The following is a 14984-nucleotide window of genomic DNA, read 5'->3' as shown; positions in this document are numbered from 1 at the left end:
ATTTGGAGAAGCAGATATTAATTAATTGGGAGGCTTGACAATGGTGCAGAGGCTTCCAGCTTCTCTCCCTGTGCAGCTGTGGGTTCCAATAATGCAGGTGTACATGGCAGCTCCGCTCCCTTCCACTAAACTGTGGGCTCCTGCTCCATCAGCAGCCAGTCAAAGGCCTTGTCTAGAATGGTGATTTGCCTTAACTCCAGCCAGTGACTTAGCTGTCCTGGTGCAACCTTTAGCATTGGCAGGCAAAGACCACTTGCACCGGTGGAATCTACCCTTCCTTGAAACCCCAGCATAAGCTATATTAATACAAAGAGCAGTTACTTGTCTACACCAATCACTAGAATCAGAGCAGATCCCTATTTTGGCAAGGCCCAATTCAGTTTATTTAAATTAAAAGTAATTTGTTTTGCCTCAAGATGTTGGTAGGTATGTTGAGTCAGGAATGCAGTGAGAACAGTTATTTTGCTATGGGGCCAAAAATCAAGTGTTTCATCCTTCCAATAGAAACACACTGCATGAGAAACCACTTGCTAACTATCTGAAACCCAATGTTTCAGACTTCCTCTCTGCCTGCAAAAGCTTATTTTATTCACAAACAAAAGAGTGTGTGTGTGTGTTTATAGTCAGATATTCAGTAACTTCATTTCCGCCACAGATGTTCCTTAGATTCTAAAATGGGCCAGTCCTGTATCATTGATCTCAATGCTAAAGCAATCATTAACTTAACGGAAAAAGAGGCCTGGGACATGGGCCAGGAATTGCTCGGGTCTCCCACACCACGGGCAGGTGAAGTGTCCGCTGTGGCTCCCCACAGCTGCCTGCGCGGCTCTTATGTCCGGGCTACGGCTCCGCGTAGAACAGGAGCCTCTGGCCCCCTCCCATTTTTGGAAGGGCTCTGGTGCCCCTGCTGCCCCCCACCCCCAAAGAATCAGTCTTAATTTGTGCAACCATAATTTAAAAAAAAAAAAAAAAAAAAAAACACACCACACACACCACACACTGCTCTTCCCCTTGCAATCAAATGAAAACTAACAAATATAGGAAAGTAAAAGGTTACACATTTTCTCGTCAGCTTGTGCCATATTATGGCTACAAAAATGAGCGACAATAACAATGACACCAATATCAACATATTTAACAGTTGTATTTATTGTGATTCAGCAGAAGAATTACCTTTGTCAAGTACGGACATTTATATAAATGAAAAAGTTTAGTGTAAGTCGTGCTAGAAGGGGCAGTTGGCCTATGAAGTTTTCAGATCTAGTTCTTGGCAAAGCATTTGCACCTTCTTAATTAACCATGACAAAATGTAATACCTTGAGGTTATCATTAATTGGTGTAATCATTCTTGACCAGAAAGTTTATATTTAATTGCAAAAGGTGTATTTTAATGTCAGGAACCATTAGGAAAGGGATAGATAATAAGACAGATAATATCATAATGCCACTATATAAATCTATAATATGCCCACATCTTGGATACTGCATGCAGTTCTGGTCACCCCATTTCAAAAAGAGATACATTAAAATTCAAAAAACCCCAGAAAAGAGCAACAAAAGTGTTTAGGGTTATGTAACTGCTTCCATATGAGAGCTTAAAAAGAGTGGGACTGTTCATCTTAGAAATGAGGGCTACTAAGAGGGGGGATGTGATAGAGGTCTATAAGATCATGAATGGTGTGAAGAAAGTAAGTGCTATTTACCCTTTCATCCTAGGAAATTAATAGGCAATAGGTTTAAAACCAACATAAGGAAGTACTTCTTCACACAACGCACAGTCAACCTGTGGAATTACCAGGGGACGTTGAAGGCCAAAAGTCTAACTGGGTTCAAAAAAAGAATTAGATAAATTCACAGAGGATAGGTCCATCAATGGCTATTACTTAAGATGGTCAGGGATGTAACCCCATGCTCTGGGTGTCCCTAAACCTCTGACTGCCAAAAGCTGGGATGGGAAAACAGGGGATGGATCACTTGATAAATTGCATTGTTCTGTTCATTCCCTCTGAAGCATCTGGCATGAGCCACTGTCGGAAGATAGAATATTGGACTAGTTCAGTGGTCACTAACCGGTTGATCCTAGAGAATCTCCCAGTCCATCGCGATCTCCGGTGGTGCAGCAGAGCTGCCACTAAGGCTTGCTCCCTGCCTGCCTTGGCCCCACACCACTCCTGCAAGTGGCCAGCATGGCCCCGTGGGCAGGGGTCTCCCTCTGCATACTGCTCCTGCCTGCAAGCATTGCCCCCGCAGCTCCCATTGGCCAGAAATGGGGAGCTGTGGCCAATGGGAGTTGCGGGAGTGGTGCTTGCAGAGAGGGGCAGCTCAGGAAGCCACACCCCAGCCCTGAGCCCCCTCCCAGAGCCAGCACCCCAAACCCCTTCTTGCCCCCCAACACTCTGCCCCAGCTCTGCCACCCCTCCCAGAGCCAACACCTCGTACCCCACCTGCACCCAACACTCTGCCCCAGCCCGGAGCCCCCTCCTGCACCAAAACTCCCTCCCAGAGTTTGCATCCCTCACCCCCCCTCCTGCACCCCAACCCCCTGCCCCAGGCTCAGCCAGAGCCCTCGCCCACACTGCAAACTCCTTGGCCTCAGCCCATAACCTGCATCCCCTCCTGAACCTCAATCCCCTACCCTAGCCCAGTGAAAGTGAGAGAGAGTGGGGGAGAGCAAGTGACAGGGTGAAGGGGGGAATGGAGTGAGCAGGGTGGGGTAAATCCTGGATTGCCTTTAAATTCAAAAAGTTGTCTTGGGCATAAAAAGGTTGGAGACCATTGGACTAGTTGGACCATTGACCCAGTTTGGCCATTCTTATGTTCCAATAATCACAGAAATACCAGATTCAATCAGAGGGATGGATCAGTGTCTAAATCTTCAGATTTAAAAGACCTAATAGACTCCTGGATTCAAATTCCTGCATGGCCTACTCAGCCCTTCATCTGTCTGAAGTTAGATAGTAAACTGCAAGGACTCAACTACGTAGTAGTCTTTTGTGGAAAACTTTTTTTTTTTTAATAAGGTTTTTGCTGCAGCTTTGGACAGTGACAAAGATTCCCTAATGTTTTTATTTTCTTAAGAGTAGGAGACTGCCCTGCAGTCCTTGGCCAAAATTTTCCCTCCTGATACTAGCATATTCTCATTGGTGCTCTCAACCCAGAGGAAGGACGCATTTTCATTGGGCTAGTGCAGCATTGCCAACTCTCATATTTGTATTGTGAGTCTCACGATATTCGATATCTTGTACTTGAAGCCACAACTGCTGGACACAAACAGATAAAGTAAGGTTTTAGCTCTCAGCTATGGAGAAAAGCCTAAAGATGTAACTAAATTGTACCCTAAAATCTCAAAAACCAGAAGTCAACTAAAAACCCCCAGGGTGGGTGTTTTTTGTTTTTTGTTTTTTTTAAAGTCTCCTGATTTTTGGTGCCGAACTCATAATTTTTGAATGTTTGGGGTTGGCAATGCTGCATATGTGGCTTGTGAAGCACTCTGAGATCATTAAGGATCAAAGGCACTTTAGGAATATACTGAACCAGAACTTCAGCTGATGTAAATCAAGGTAACTCTACCAGCATCAGTGGAGCTACACACCAGTTTACATTAGCTGAGTATCTGGCCCACTTGGTATAAAAAAAAAAAAAAAAGCGCTACATAATGAGACGCACACATTTATATATACCTCTGCCCCGATATAACGTGACTCGATAGAACAAGAATTCAGATAGAACGCGGTAAAGCAGTGCCCCAAGGGGGATGGGGAGGGGCCTGCGCACTCCGGCAGATCAAAGCAAGTTCGATATAATGCAGTTTCACCTATAACGCGATAAGATTTTTTGGCTCCCGAGGACAGCGTTATATCAGGGTAGAGGTGTATATCTAGTGAAAACTGGAGGAGAAAAATAAAAGCCAGATTTGACATATGTCCCAAACTGATCAGCAATCCATAATATATATAATATCTATGTCAGTTATAAGCTGATTGAAGAGAGCCTCTCTTCAGTTTCCTGTGAAAGGATGAGGAGCCACTTGAAATATGAAGATAAAGAGCAATTCTAATTTTCCTACCATTACTGCAAGCTTAGAATATACCTAACTTTAAAAGAAAACTTGTGACTTATCTAACCACCAGATACAGTGATTTGTTCAAAAAACAAATAAATCGTAAGACATAAGACTCAGAAATTCAAATGGCAAATAGGTTGAGAGGACCTGACTCTGAAGAGCATGCATCAAGTTGATATATACTGTTCAATGTTTTAACCCTCATTAAAAACCTAGAGTGTAGGTTGGGGAAAATGGTAGAAATTAAAACATTTCTGAAAGCAAGATTTGGCAGCTTTCCTTTCACATTTAAATTGAGAATCAAATTCTTCAAGCACATTTTCTCATCTCATTATCAGCAATGGAGACACAATGGGCCATTTTTCATTTGGAGATTTATGAGAAAAGTTATATGGAAAAAGGTAAATAGTGTTTCCCACCAGATTTGGAAAGAGGGAGAAAAGAGAGGTTGAAGAAACTCATTGCTCTAATTCTGAGCACTTATATAAATGCTTTACATTTTCAAAATGCTGAACAGTTGCCACAATACCACTGGGTATAGGAAAAGTATACCCATTTAGAGATGGAGACAAAACGGCTAAAGTGATTTGCTCAAGGCTCCAGTGACAATGCTGGAATTAGAACTCAAGTTTCTGGTTCTCAACCCCTAATCTCAGTCACTAGACTATGCTGCCTCTCATTACATGGGTATTTGTTAGTTTTCTTCCTATGTAGCAAAAAATGTAGCTTAATCAAAATATTAATAGCATAAATTAAGCCAAAGCAGCAGAGTTTAATTAAACTCAAATGTTTTTCTGCTTTTTGACATTAGCAGTAGCAGTTAGGCAGTTTTACTGCTTCAAATGACCTTATTCTTAGCAATTACAAAAAAAAAAAAGCACACTAAAAGCAAGTTTCAGATGATCCTCATCACTTAGTCATCACCGAAGACATTTCCTGTTCCATTTTTTTTTTTAAGTGTATGCATATTTTACACACACACACACACACACACACACACACACACACACACACAGAGCTGTTTTTTATATATAGCTTTTTGGTTTTGGTTAGGTAGTTCACCACCACTGGTTACGAGTGGGCTACATTTAACAGACTTATGCTCCAGAATGCATAGGAGAGGGGAAAAAGTATTGACAGCATTCTTTAAGCACTGCCAACAAAAACGTTTTCTAGTATTCACCTCTTCCCTCCTTTAGTAGTCTGGATATTCCCTTCTTCAGAGTTAAAGCTGGCTGGAAATAAGTTTGCTTCTAATTTCTGTGGCAAAGGACAACAGGATTGGGTCCCTGATCATATCACATAAGAGGAATAAGTTTAAACATTACAAAAAAGAATCTTCCTCAGGTAGCAAAAAAGATGGCAACATTGATGGCACAAAACACACATATAGGAACATCACCAACTTAAAATAAAATAAAAATCAGACTTCTTGAAAATTGTTACCTGCTATTATTACAAATAACACTTCTTTTCCATTATAGTGATTTTAGATTAACTGGAAAAAATAGATTTCCCCTCCCCCCAGTTTACTTTGTGCATTTGATAACACTTTATATTCATTTTCACTCTATAGCTCATTTCTCCCTGTTGCATGAAAGTCTCTCAAAAATAAGGAAGATAAAACTTAATAGGAAAATACAGTTAATTGTAAAACCATACAAATTAGTAGGGGGACTTGTGTGACAACGCACAGCTACTTTCAAACTTGCATTTTGAAACTGACTATATTCTAAGTTGGTCCCTTTGTGCGTGTCTGTGTTAGTTTAAAAAAAAAAAAAAAAAAAAGAGGAAGGAGTGTGGTTGCCACAGGAAGCACCCAATATTAAAATCCTAGTATCACAGAAGTTAGAAATAGACACTAACAATTAAGTGTGTTCCCAGAGTCTGCTTGGTGTAGACTGGGTTAAGGTAGACGGGGACTTGATATGGTCTCTAGTCCACATGGCTAGCAATACAAATGAGCGGCATGCCCATCCCATGAACGAGGAGCCAAGGAAAGCATGTTTTTGCAGCAGTGTGCTTGAGTACTTTGTTAAATGTAACTTTAAATGAGACAAGTTACTAGACATACCATGAAAATTAAACTTGAATCCACTTTGTTCTATAAAAAAAAAAATTTACTGGGAAAGTTCTGTTCCCCCCCCCCACCCCCCCCCATCCATCACCTTCTGAGATCTGAATCATTTTAATAATGATCCAGCTAACTGCTTTGGGAACAGTCACATTAAGACCCTGTGACAATATGCTGAATTTAGCTCACTTTATTCTCTCACCTCCAACATGAGCCACAGCTTTCAGTTTTACCTACAGCAAGCGTCCCAAGAGCATGTTATTAGTGAACAGGACTTTCCTATCCAACACCTTTAAGGCAGATTTCACTAATATTGTTATACAATTCAGCACACTCAAATATGTGCATAGTTCTCAAGAAGATCCAGTAAGTTATGCACTAAAATTAATCAGATAGCATCGTTAAATTAGTAAGAAGGAGCAGTTTATCCTTACGGCAAGTTCTGATGAGTGAAAAGACCCTGTAGTAGGGAATTTTAAAGTACTCATTCAACATGAAACAATATCTAACTTAAAAGGCACATATGTTAAAATGTGTTTGTAACACACAACAATGTAGGTTTTTCCCTGTATTTAGCCTAATATTATGGAGTATTTTCCCCAGAACATCTTTTAATAAATAAATAAATATTTAAAAGAACCTAAAGTGAAAATGTAAACTGGGTAAGTATCATATTGCAATATATACATTCATGGATAGTTAATTTTTAAAACATTAAGCTTTGGCATGTAGCCCCAATCAAGGATGTCTGTGTACGCACACAGCACTTTTCAATTCAAAGTTGACTTACAACACAAGATGGTGGACAGGTTAGCCATAAGACACTTTTCAAAGCATCTGCCTCTCCCAAGAGACTACCTTACCCAACATGAAATGAGAATTTGTGTACTCCTCCCACCCCTCACAGACATTTGTGTTCACTTTACATAGAAGAAAACAAAGTAGGGAAAAAAAGTTAACTAAATTCAGAAAGGAAGGAAACAAATCGTTAAATCCAAAGCCACTGACCATATCTGATTTGCCACCATTTTGCCTCTGCAAGAATGTGAAAAAGAGGTCTTTCTTCTGATTCACTGAACAAAGCTCAGCATCAGTTTTTGGATGCCAACATGTAGTCATTCTCCATGCACTCACATCAGAATATTTACGTACCAAAAGATACATGCAAATACTTACTGTAGAATCTAACTCCTCACTTAACGTTGTAGTTATGTTCCTGAAAAATGCAACTTTAAGTGAAACGATGTTAAACAAATCCAATTTTCCCATAAGATTTAATGTAAATGCGGGGGGGGGGGGGGGGGAAGGGAGTTAGGTTCCAAGGAAATTTTTTGGGGGCAGACAAAAGGCATTATATACTGTACAGTACTGTACTGTGGTGGGGAGGTGCCCCGGATTACCCCTGGGGCTCAGGGTGCAGGGTCTGGGAGGGAGTTAGGGTGCAGGAGGGCGCTCAGGATGGGGGTGCGGGAGGAGGTGCAGAGCACTTACCTGGGGCAGTTCCTGTTTGGTGTAGGGGGTGTGCAGGTGGCTCTGCACAGCGTGGCACTGCCCCCATAGCCGCGATTCTGGGAGCTGCCCCGGCAGGCACCGCCACCCAGAACGCAGGGGCTTTAAGGGCTGCAGGGCCCGGGGCTAAGGGGGCCTTGGGGCCCTGGCCTGCAGCTCTAAAGCCCCTTTCAGAATGTGGACCTGCGAGCACGAGCCGGAGGACTCAGGAGGAGCAGGGGCAGCTGCACAGCCAGCGGCTGGAGAGAAGCGGTGCTTTCCCCTTCAAAGTGCCACTTTTCTCCGTCCGGCTTTGAAGGGGAAAGTGCCACTTCTTTCCAGCCGCTGCCCCAGCTCCTCCTGAGTCCCCCGGCCCGTGCTCGCAGGGCCGCATTCCGAAAGGGGCTTTGGAGCTGCAGGCCAGGGCCACGAGGCCCCCTTAGCCCAGGGCCTTGCAGCCCTGCATTCCGGGTGGCCCTCCCTGCCCGGGGGGGCTGTGAGGTTGCCCACTCGCTTGCTCCCTCCCTCCCAAAAAGTCCTAAGCGCCTGTTTGGCGGCCGGGAAGTGCTGGGAGGGAGGGGGAGGAGGCGGCGGCAAAGAGGAACTTGTGCAATCCTCCCTTGTAAAGTCAGTCAAACGACGACGTTATAAGGGAGCATTGCACAACTTTAAACGAGTATGTTCCCTAATGGAGCAGCGACATAACTTCGAAACAACATTAAGCGGGAGGACGTTAAGTGAGGAGTTACTGTACTGAGTGCTGTTAAAAAAAGCCAATAAAAACAAACCATGTCCACATGTTATATAATTACTTGATGTTGAAGTATACAATGTGACTCAACTAGCCATAGAAAATGTTCCATAATCACAGCTGCCATGTGGATATTTTTTTATGAACAGAAACCAACAAGAGAAAAATAAAGATAACACACACCCCGCCTTATTAATTAAAAACACTATGTATTTAACACCATTACAAATGCTGGAGGCAAAGTGGTGTTTGGGGTGGAGGCGGACAGCTCACGACCACCTGAGGGGTCCCAACCCCCAGTTTGAGAACCCCTGGGCTAAAGGGATTTAATTGAGTTGTAGGTGTTTGGGTTTGGACTGGACCCACGGGTCTAGGACCCTGCGAGGTGGGAGGGCCCAGAGCTCTGAGTCCAAACAGCCCCTTAGCCCAAGCCTTACAAGTTCAAGTCAGCTGGCATGGGCCACCTGTGCAGCGTAGCTGTACCCTCAGAGGTTTAGGGACACCCAGAGCACAGGGTTGTGTCCCTGACCATCTTGGCTTAATAGCCATTGATGGACCTATAAACTTATCTAATTATTTTTAATAGAGTTAGACTTTTCCATAAGCATAATGATCATAAGTTGTTTCAAGAAGGTAGCATTAAACCAGTCACAGCCTGAAGCTGAGCCAACCTTCAAGATGTCAGAATAATCAAGAGGAAGAACAAACATTGCAATACAGTTTGCATTTTCCCTTGCAAACTAGAAAGGGGCTGGCCATATGCTGGCCACGGATCGTGTACTTACAAATACTGCTGACTATATTTAAAACAAAAGCACTATTGTGTGAAAGGCAAACATCAGATTTTGAAAGCATTAGTACAGTTAGAAAGTTCCATTTTATGAACAGATTTAGTTAAATAGAAGTTTAATAAATTTCCAAGACCTTTTACAATATTGTATTCTGTCCTAACAGGAAACAGGTTTTATTTTTTCCATTTTTAAAGTTAATGTAGTACTTGTGAAAGGTACCAGATTGACTGCCCTTGCTACAGAACAAGTTCAGACTGCTTCCCCATATTGTCTTGTGGATTTTTAAAAATATTTTTAATCCTGTCTCTCGTTTACTGTCAAATGCTGCTCCTACATGTTACTTCTAGCCTCTTGAACAGCAGTCATTTTGGAGCAAGGAGGCCTCCTTAAATATGGATCTATTCTCAGATTCTTTATACAATGCTGTTTGTTTTTATCACAGCCTAGGTTATATGCTTACACTAGATCACTGCCCTAGTGAATATCTCAAAGTGTACTCTAAACTAAAATATCCATATCAGTCTTAGAAATAATTACTATTGTTACAATATTGGATTTCTCTCATCACTAGAAGCAAATGCAACATATGATTCAACCTTTCATTAAGGCATCACACTTCAAAACCAAAAGCTGGAACATAATAAGAACAGGTTTTTAAGATTGCCTAACATAATACCTTACCATCTAGCACATGCAGGAAAAAAAGCACTCTTGGTGGAGTGTTAGGGGGAAATGACAGATTTTCATGTTTCCACTTTAACCATGTAAAACTCAAGTGAGTTTTCCCATTACCGACTACACATACTAGCATAAAAGGAGTGATAAAATTCAGAAGTATTGCACTTCGATGCCACAGGCACTATAAAGAGTGTAAGCTAGAGGACTGTGATTTTGCAAAGGTAATTTAAAAAAAAAAAATCTTTAAAAAATATCCACTAAAATTGGAAAATGTGACCCCTTCCTCCTATGGAACAGAGGTATAGTAAAACAGATTGTTCTTGTAATGGAAAAGTTCGCACAACAAATATGTACACAAGAGAAGCACCAAAAAGAGGATAGGTATTTAGAAATTTGGCCACCCTTTCTAGCATACTCAAAGGAGGAAAGCCTCCTAGCCAGCAAGCTAGAATCTTTAGCCAAGTTATTTGAATATTATGCTGATCCTGAATAAGTAATGTATGGTGTAGTATGTTAATGTTTTATTGTAACTTTGCATTAATACAAAGTTCCAAAATAATAAAATAAGCTAGCTAACATTCATGATAGAAAGGGCAAAAGCCATGGAAATATTTTTTTAAAGTCACAGGCACTGCCTCTCCATCCAACTGAGATTTGATCTGACGTATGTTTCTGAAATTCCAACTCTTTATTAGCTTTCTGGGCAGAGTCTCAACTTTGCAGTACTCATCGGTCTTACTCAACATTGTTCAGTTGTTTTGCAACAACAACATCTGCCCACCATGGTTCCAAAGTGGCAAGTCTTTAACTTAAGAAAAATTAAAACTTGAAAATCATAATCTATAACAGCTATAATCTATACCAAGGGCCAGCCTTAACACAATCCTACAGAAATAAGCACCCAATGACTAATGTTTCACCTTGTAACAAGGAACCCTATTCGCATAGTCAAAAATCCATAGACATTGTCTTTTTAAAAAGCCACAGGCAATGTTTTCGCAAGCTGTGAACATAGGGCCCTCGGGAAGTTTCACCATCTGCACATTTCACTAGCACATTCATCCACCAGATTGTCTCAAACTTGGACAATTTGAATGCAAGAGGATAAAATAATGAGCAGGATAAAATCACCACAAACTTGAAATGCTACAAACATCACCTAAAAAGTTATCCCCACAGAGAAAATCCAGCATTGGAATAGTGCTCTCTCTAGAGAGGTGCTCCCTCCCCTCTTCCCCTTTCAGATGGCTTGTTTCCGGGACAGCACTGTGCAGGAGGGTGCGTTTGAGGCACTTACGAGATGTAGGCAGGATAAGCGAATCCGATCAGGTTGCACAGTAGAGATGCTCCATAGCCGATCACCAGGTACACGGCCAGCACGCCAATAATAGCTACCCAGGGAGAAAGCAGATAGAGCATTAGACAGGGGAAGCAACCGGTTATATATAGACGGGGCGTTTTCTTAATGGCTCTGGATCGGTAGGAAAAACATCAAGCTATCGAGTCAGCCGCTCGCTCCACCGCTGCCGCATGGAGCCCCAGTCGCCTATTGCCCGCCCCCGACAAGCCAGCCCGGGGAGCAGCTCCTAACCTGTGACAGTAAAGGGGTACATCATGCCGGATCGGGGCGGGAAGCAGAGTGTCCAGGCGCAGACACGTCCGCCGCGCTGGCTAGTCAATTTCCACCTCCTGGGAGTAACTCGCCCTTTCCCCTCCTCCCCGTTCCACGCAAATGCGCTGGGCCAGATGCCATCGCCCAGGAAGGGTTTATCCCTGGAGAAGGGGTTTCTCCCGGTACGCCCTTTTTTGGGGTGAAGGGGAGAGCAATTGACAATACGGCTCAGGAGCATCCATGCAGCAGAAATCGCCCCAAGGAGAAGGCAGGGCCAGGGAAGCAATAAGGGGGAGGGGGGAGCTGGGCTGGCGTAACCGGAGAGCACAACATTGCTGCTGTCGCTCCTCTGTCTCAGCTGCCGCAGACACCCAATCCCAGACATACAGTACTTCCTCCTCCTCCTCCATTGCCCCTCTGGTCAGCCGGGCTTCCCCACGCCTCCTCCTCCTCCTCGCCAAAACCCGGTTACATAACCCAGAGCAGGGACCCGGGAGGCCACTCCCCAGCAGAGCTGCTGCCCGGGCTCACGGGCACTGACCGCAGCTCCTGCCCGCAGGCCGGGCGTGTCCGGGGGCCAGCAGCGGCCAGCCCCAGCCCCAGCGGGGAGCGGGGCATTCACTCACCGATGGCGATGTAGGATCGGTTCACCCCCGTCTTGGTCTCGATTTTCTCCAGCACGCTGGTCATGCAGTTCTTCTCGTGGAGAAACTTATCAAACCGCTGCCTCATGGACGCCGTCATGGCGAGACCGCTCGGCTCCCCGCTGGCTGGAGAGCACGCAACGCCCGGATCCTTTAGCCCAGCCTTGGCACTGCGAGGCAGGGGCTGCGGCGGCTGCTGCTGTGCTGGCTGGAAAACCTGGCCGCGGAAAGGAGGAGGAGGCGGCGGCACGCGGCAGCATCATGGGATACGTGAGCTGAGCGTCAGCCCTGCCCAACTGCCCTCCCCCGCCCGGGCCGCACTGCAAACACCACGCCCAGCCCAGCAGCTGCCGCAGCAAGGGCGGGTCTGCAGGCGCCTTTGTGGTTGCTATGGCAAGAGGGGAGGGTGGTGCTGGTAGGTGATAAAACACAGGCAAATGGACCAGGCTGTGGTCGGGGACATTTTCCCAGGACGTCAAACCCTCAGTAAACACAGCCTAGCGCACTCAGCGGGGTTTGGGTATGCGTGGCGGCAGCGCTCTAGTAGATTGTCTGTTCCAGATCTCTAGTTCTCATCCCTCTCTCCCAAACGCAGCTCTGGCCCCCTAACAGTGCCCCGTATGTGATATCAAATCAATGAACTGATACTAAGTGGATACTTAGCTGAAAGGTCAAGAAGACCTGTCACTGGGAAGGTGTTGAATTTTTTGGAACTTTAGTGATATTTTGTACAAATAGGCCTAGGTCATCATTCTTGGTTGGAATCCATACTTATTTTATATTTGTTTACTTTTGACAGGGCTTACAGTACCCAAAATTGTATACAGATTTCACAGATTAAATAGAAGGCACAGTCTGTGCTCCCAAGTGCTGACAATCTAATTATAAATTTGAACCAATGAGTCAGGGTAACAAACTAGGGAAGGGATGAGGTGAGGAAGAACAAAGTTTGTGGTAGTATGACTGCACTTTTACTGGGAAGTGTGCATGACTGCATCAGAGTAGTATTAGAAGTTTGTAACTTTATGCTGGAAGTTGGGTCTCCCACAGGTTTAGAACATTTTCTCTGCCAACAATATGTAATTTACAAAGTATGATGCAATCTTGGAAGCTTTGTTGGCCTGCTGACTAGTAAACCCCTTTGTTTTGGCCCTGGTCCCTTACCAGAAGCTCCTTGATATCATTTACTCATGTGACTCAGCTTTATAACTTCTGACTAAAAGGATTTCAGACCTCCCTCAAATCTCTGTAAGCCGTAAACATTCAGAAAAAGATTAATTGGCCATGATGTCCAAATGACAAGATGGCTTTCTCAGGAGGCTTTGCTTCTTATTACCCATACCTGGGAACGTTTCAAATGTAAGTAGCACAACATCCTTTCAAAGGTATAACTTTTCACACTTACTATCTGTTCACCTCAAGTGCACAATTCTTGTAGTCTATGGAGAAGTGCATCTTGCAAAGGACTCGGACAATATACTTAGCACTGCAAAACTTTTTCTTCTTTCATGAGTCCCTTGGATTTCCACCTCTTTCTTTCTTTCGTATCTTTTCTCTTCAGTCTCTTTCTCCAACTTTATCTTCTCTCTTTAGTGATCAAATCCTGTTCTGGCTCCACTTGCCATCCGAGAATAGGAACAACATTGACCACAGAATGGCACAAACTACCTGATCTGATGCTTGCTGTGTGAGGTATGCAGTGCTGTGGTAGCCATGTCGTTCCCAGGATATTAGAGAGACAAGGTGGGTGAGGTAATATCTGTTGGTGAGAGAGAGAAGCTTTCGAGTTTACACTGAGCTGACCAAAAAAGAGCTCTATGTAAATTCAATGTGCCTCTCTCACTAACAGAAGTTGGTCCAATAAAAGATATTACCTCATCCCCCTTGACCGTCTGCATGACAAATTTCAGGTGATAAATAATCACTGAAGCTAAATCATTACAATGTATTCTTGAACTGAAACTATGCACCAGGTAGGTGTTCTCCATTTTACAGATGTGGGGGAGTAGGGAAGGAGGCAGAGACAGATACTTGTACAAGAGCTCAGAGGGAAAACAGTGCCAGAGCCGGGATACAGTAATACATTTTTAAATAGCTGAGGCATGATCCTTATTTCCTTTCACAGGCAAAACTTCCACTGAACTCAATGGAAGTTTGTCCTACCATAGGACTGCAGGAACATCATACCCATGCTATGCAAATATGTAGATAAGCCTTGCCTCATCTATCTGCCTTAAGCACTCAGCAGTGAATGTGTCAGCTGGGGCAAGTAGAGACTTTATGTAATAAGAGTTAAATAATTAATTCCATTTCTCAGCAAGTTTTCTCACTAGAATGATAAATTACACCAGAAGTCTCCATATCTGAAAGTATCTGGACATGGGATCCTATTTTGCCACTCTTCTCAGGGACATTTTCTCTCCTGTGCTCTCAATGTTCCCCTTGTTGGCACCTAGGGTTAGGGTGAAAGAGAAGGGGGGAAAAAGCAGCCTGACTAGAATGCAGAGGGTGAGAAGAGGGAGGACAAGGACCAGTTGGGTGAGGGTGGGGTTGGGAGTGAATAGGAACCAAGGGGAGGAGGGAGAGGGATAATAGCTAGGTATGGGAGAGAAATAGGAATAGAAATATGGGAAACGAGCCATGGAGCTGGCAGGAGGGGGATGGGAGCAGAGGAAGTGGGGACTGGGGGTTGATGGTGGCTAGGATCAGAGGGCGACAAAGACAGGCTGGGATGAATGGGCGAAAAGAAGGGTCTACAATTACTAGAGCAACCTTCCCTTCAGCTCTTGGAATTGAACCTAGAAGTCTCAATGTTCCTCTGCTGTCAGCATATAGTGGGGTAATCAATAGGTGGACCGCGGGCCAAATCTGGACTGCCAGAAG

At 44.0% G+C, this 14984-nt stretch overlaps 1 protein-coding gene across 2 annotated transcripts in view; it reads right to left on the bottom strand.

The window, feature by feature from the left end:
- Nucleotides 1–12340, bottom strand: part of REEP5 (receptor accessory protein 5) — a 33693-nt gene extending 21353 nt beyond the window's left edge. Inside the window, exons 1-2 of one of the 2 annotated variants that reach the window (XM_054032121.1) lie at nucleotides 12084–12340; nucleotides 11143–11236 (exon numbers count right to left, since the gene is read on the bottom strand). In XM_054032121.1, coding sequence (XP_053888096.1) covers nucleotides 11143–11236; nucleotides 12084–12201 — 212 coding nt within the window. In that variant the 5' untranslated portion in view covers nucleotides 12202–12340. Of the gene's footprint in view, nucleotides 1–11142; nucleotides 11237–11436; nucleotides 11691–12083 lie in introns of those variants that run through there. The other variant, XM_054032120.1, reaches the window with a different exon arrangement.
- Between the last annotated feature and the right edge of the window lie 2644 nt (nucleotides 12341–14984).

This window comes from Malaclemys terrapin, chromosome 6, assembly GCF_027887155.1.
Source record: "Malaclemys terrapin pileata isolate rMalTer1 chromosome 6, rMalTer1.hap1, whole genome shotgun sequence".
NCBI lineage: Eukaryota > Metazoa > Chordata > Testudines > Emydidae > Malaclemys > Malaclemys terrapin.
The sequence above is the reverse complement of the archived record's forward strand: the minus strand, read 5'-3'. Positions and strand labels throughout refer to the sequence as shown.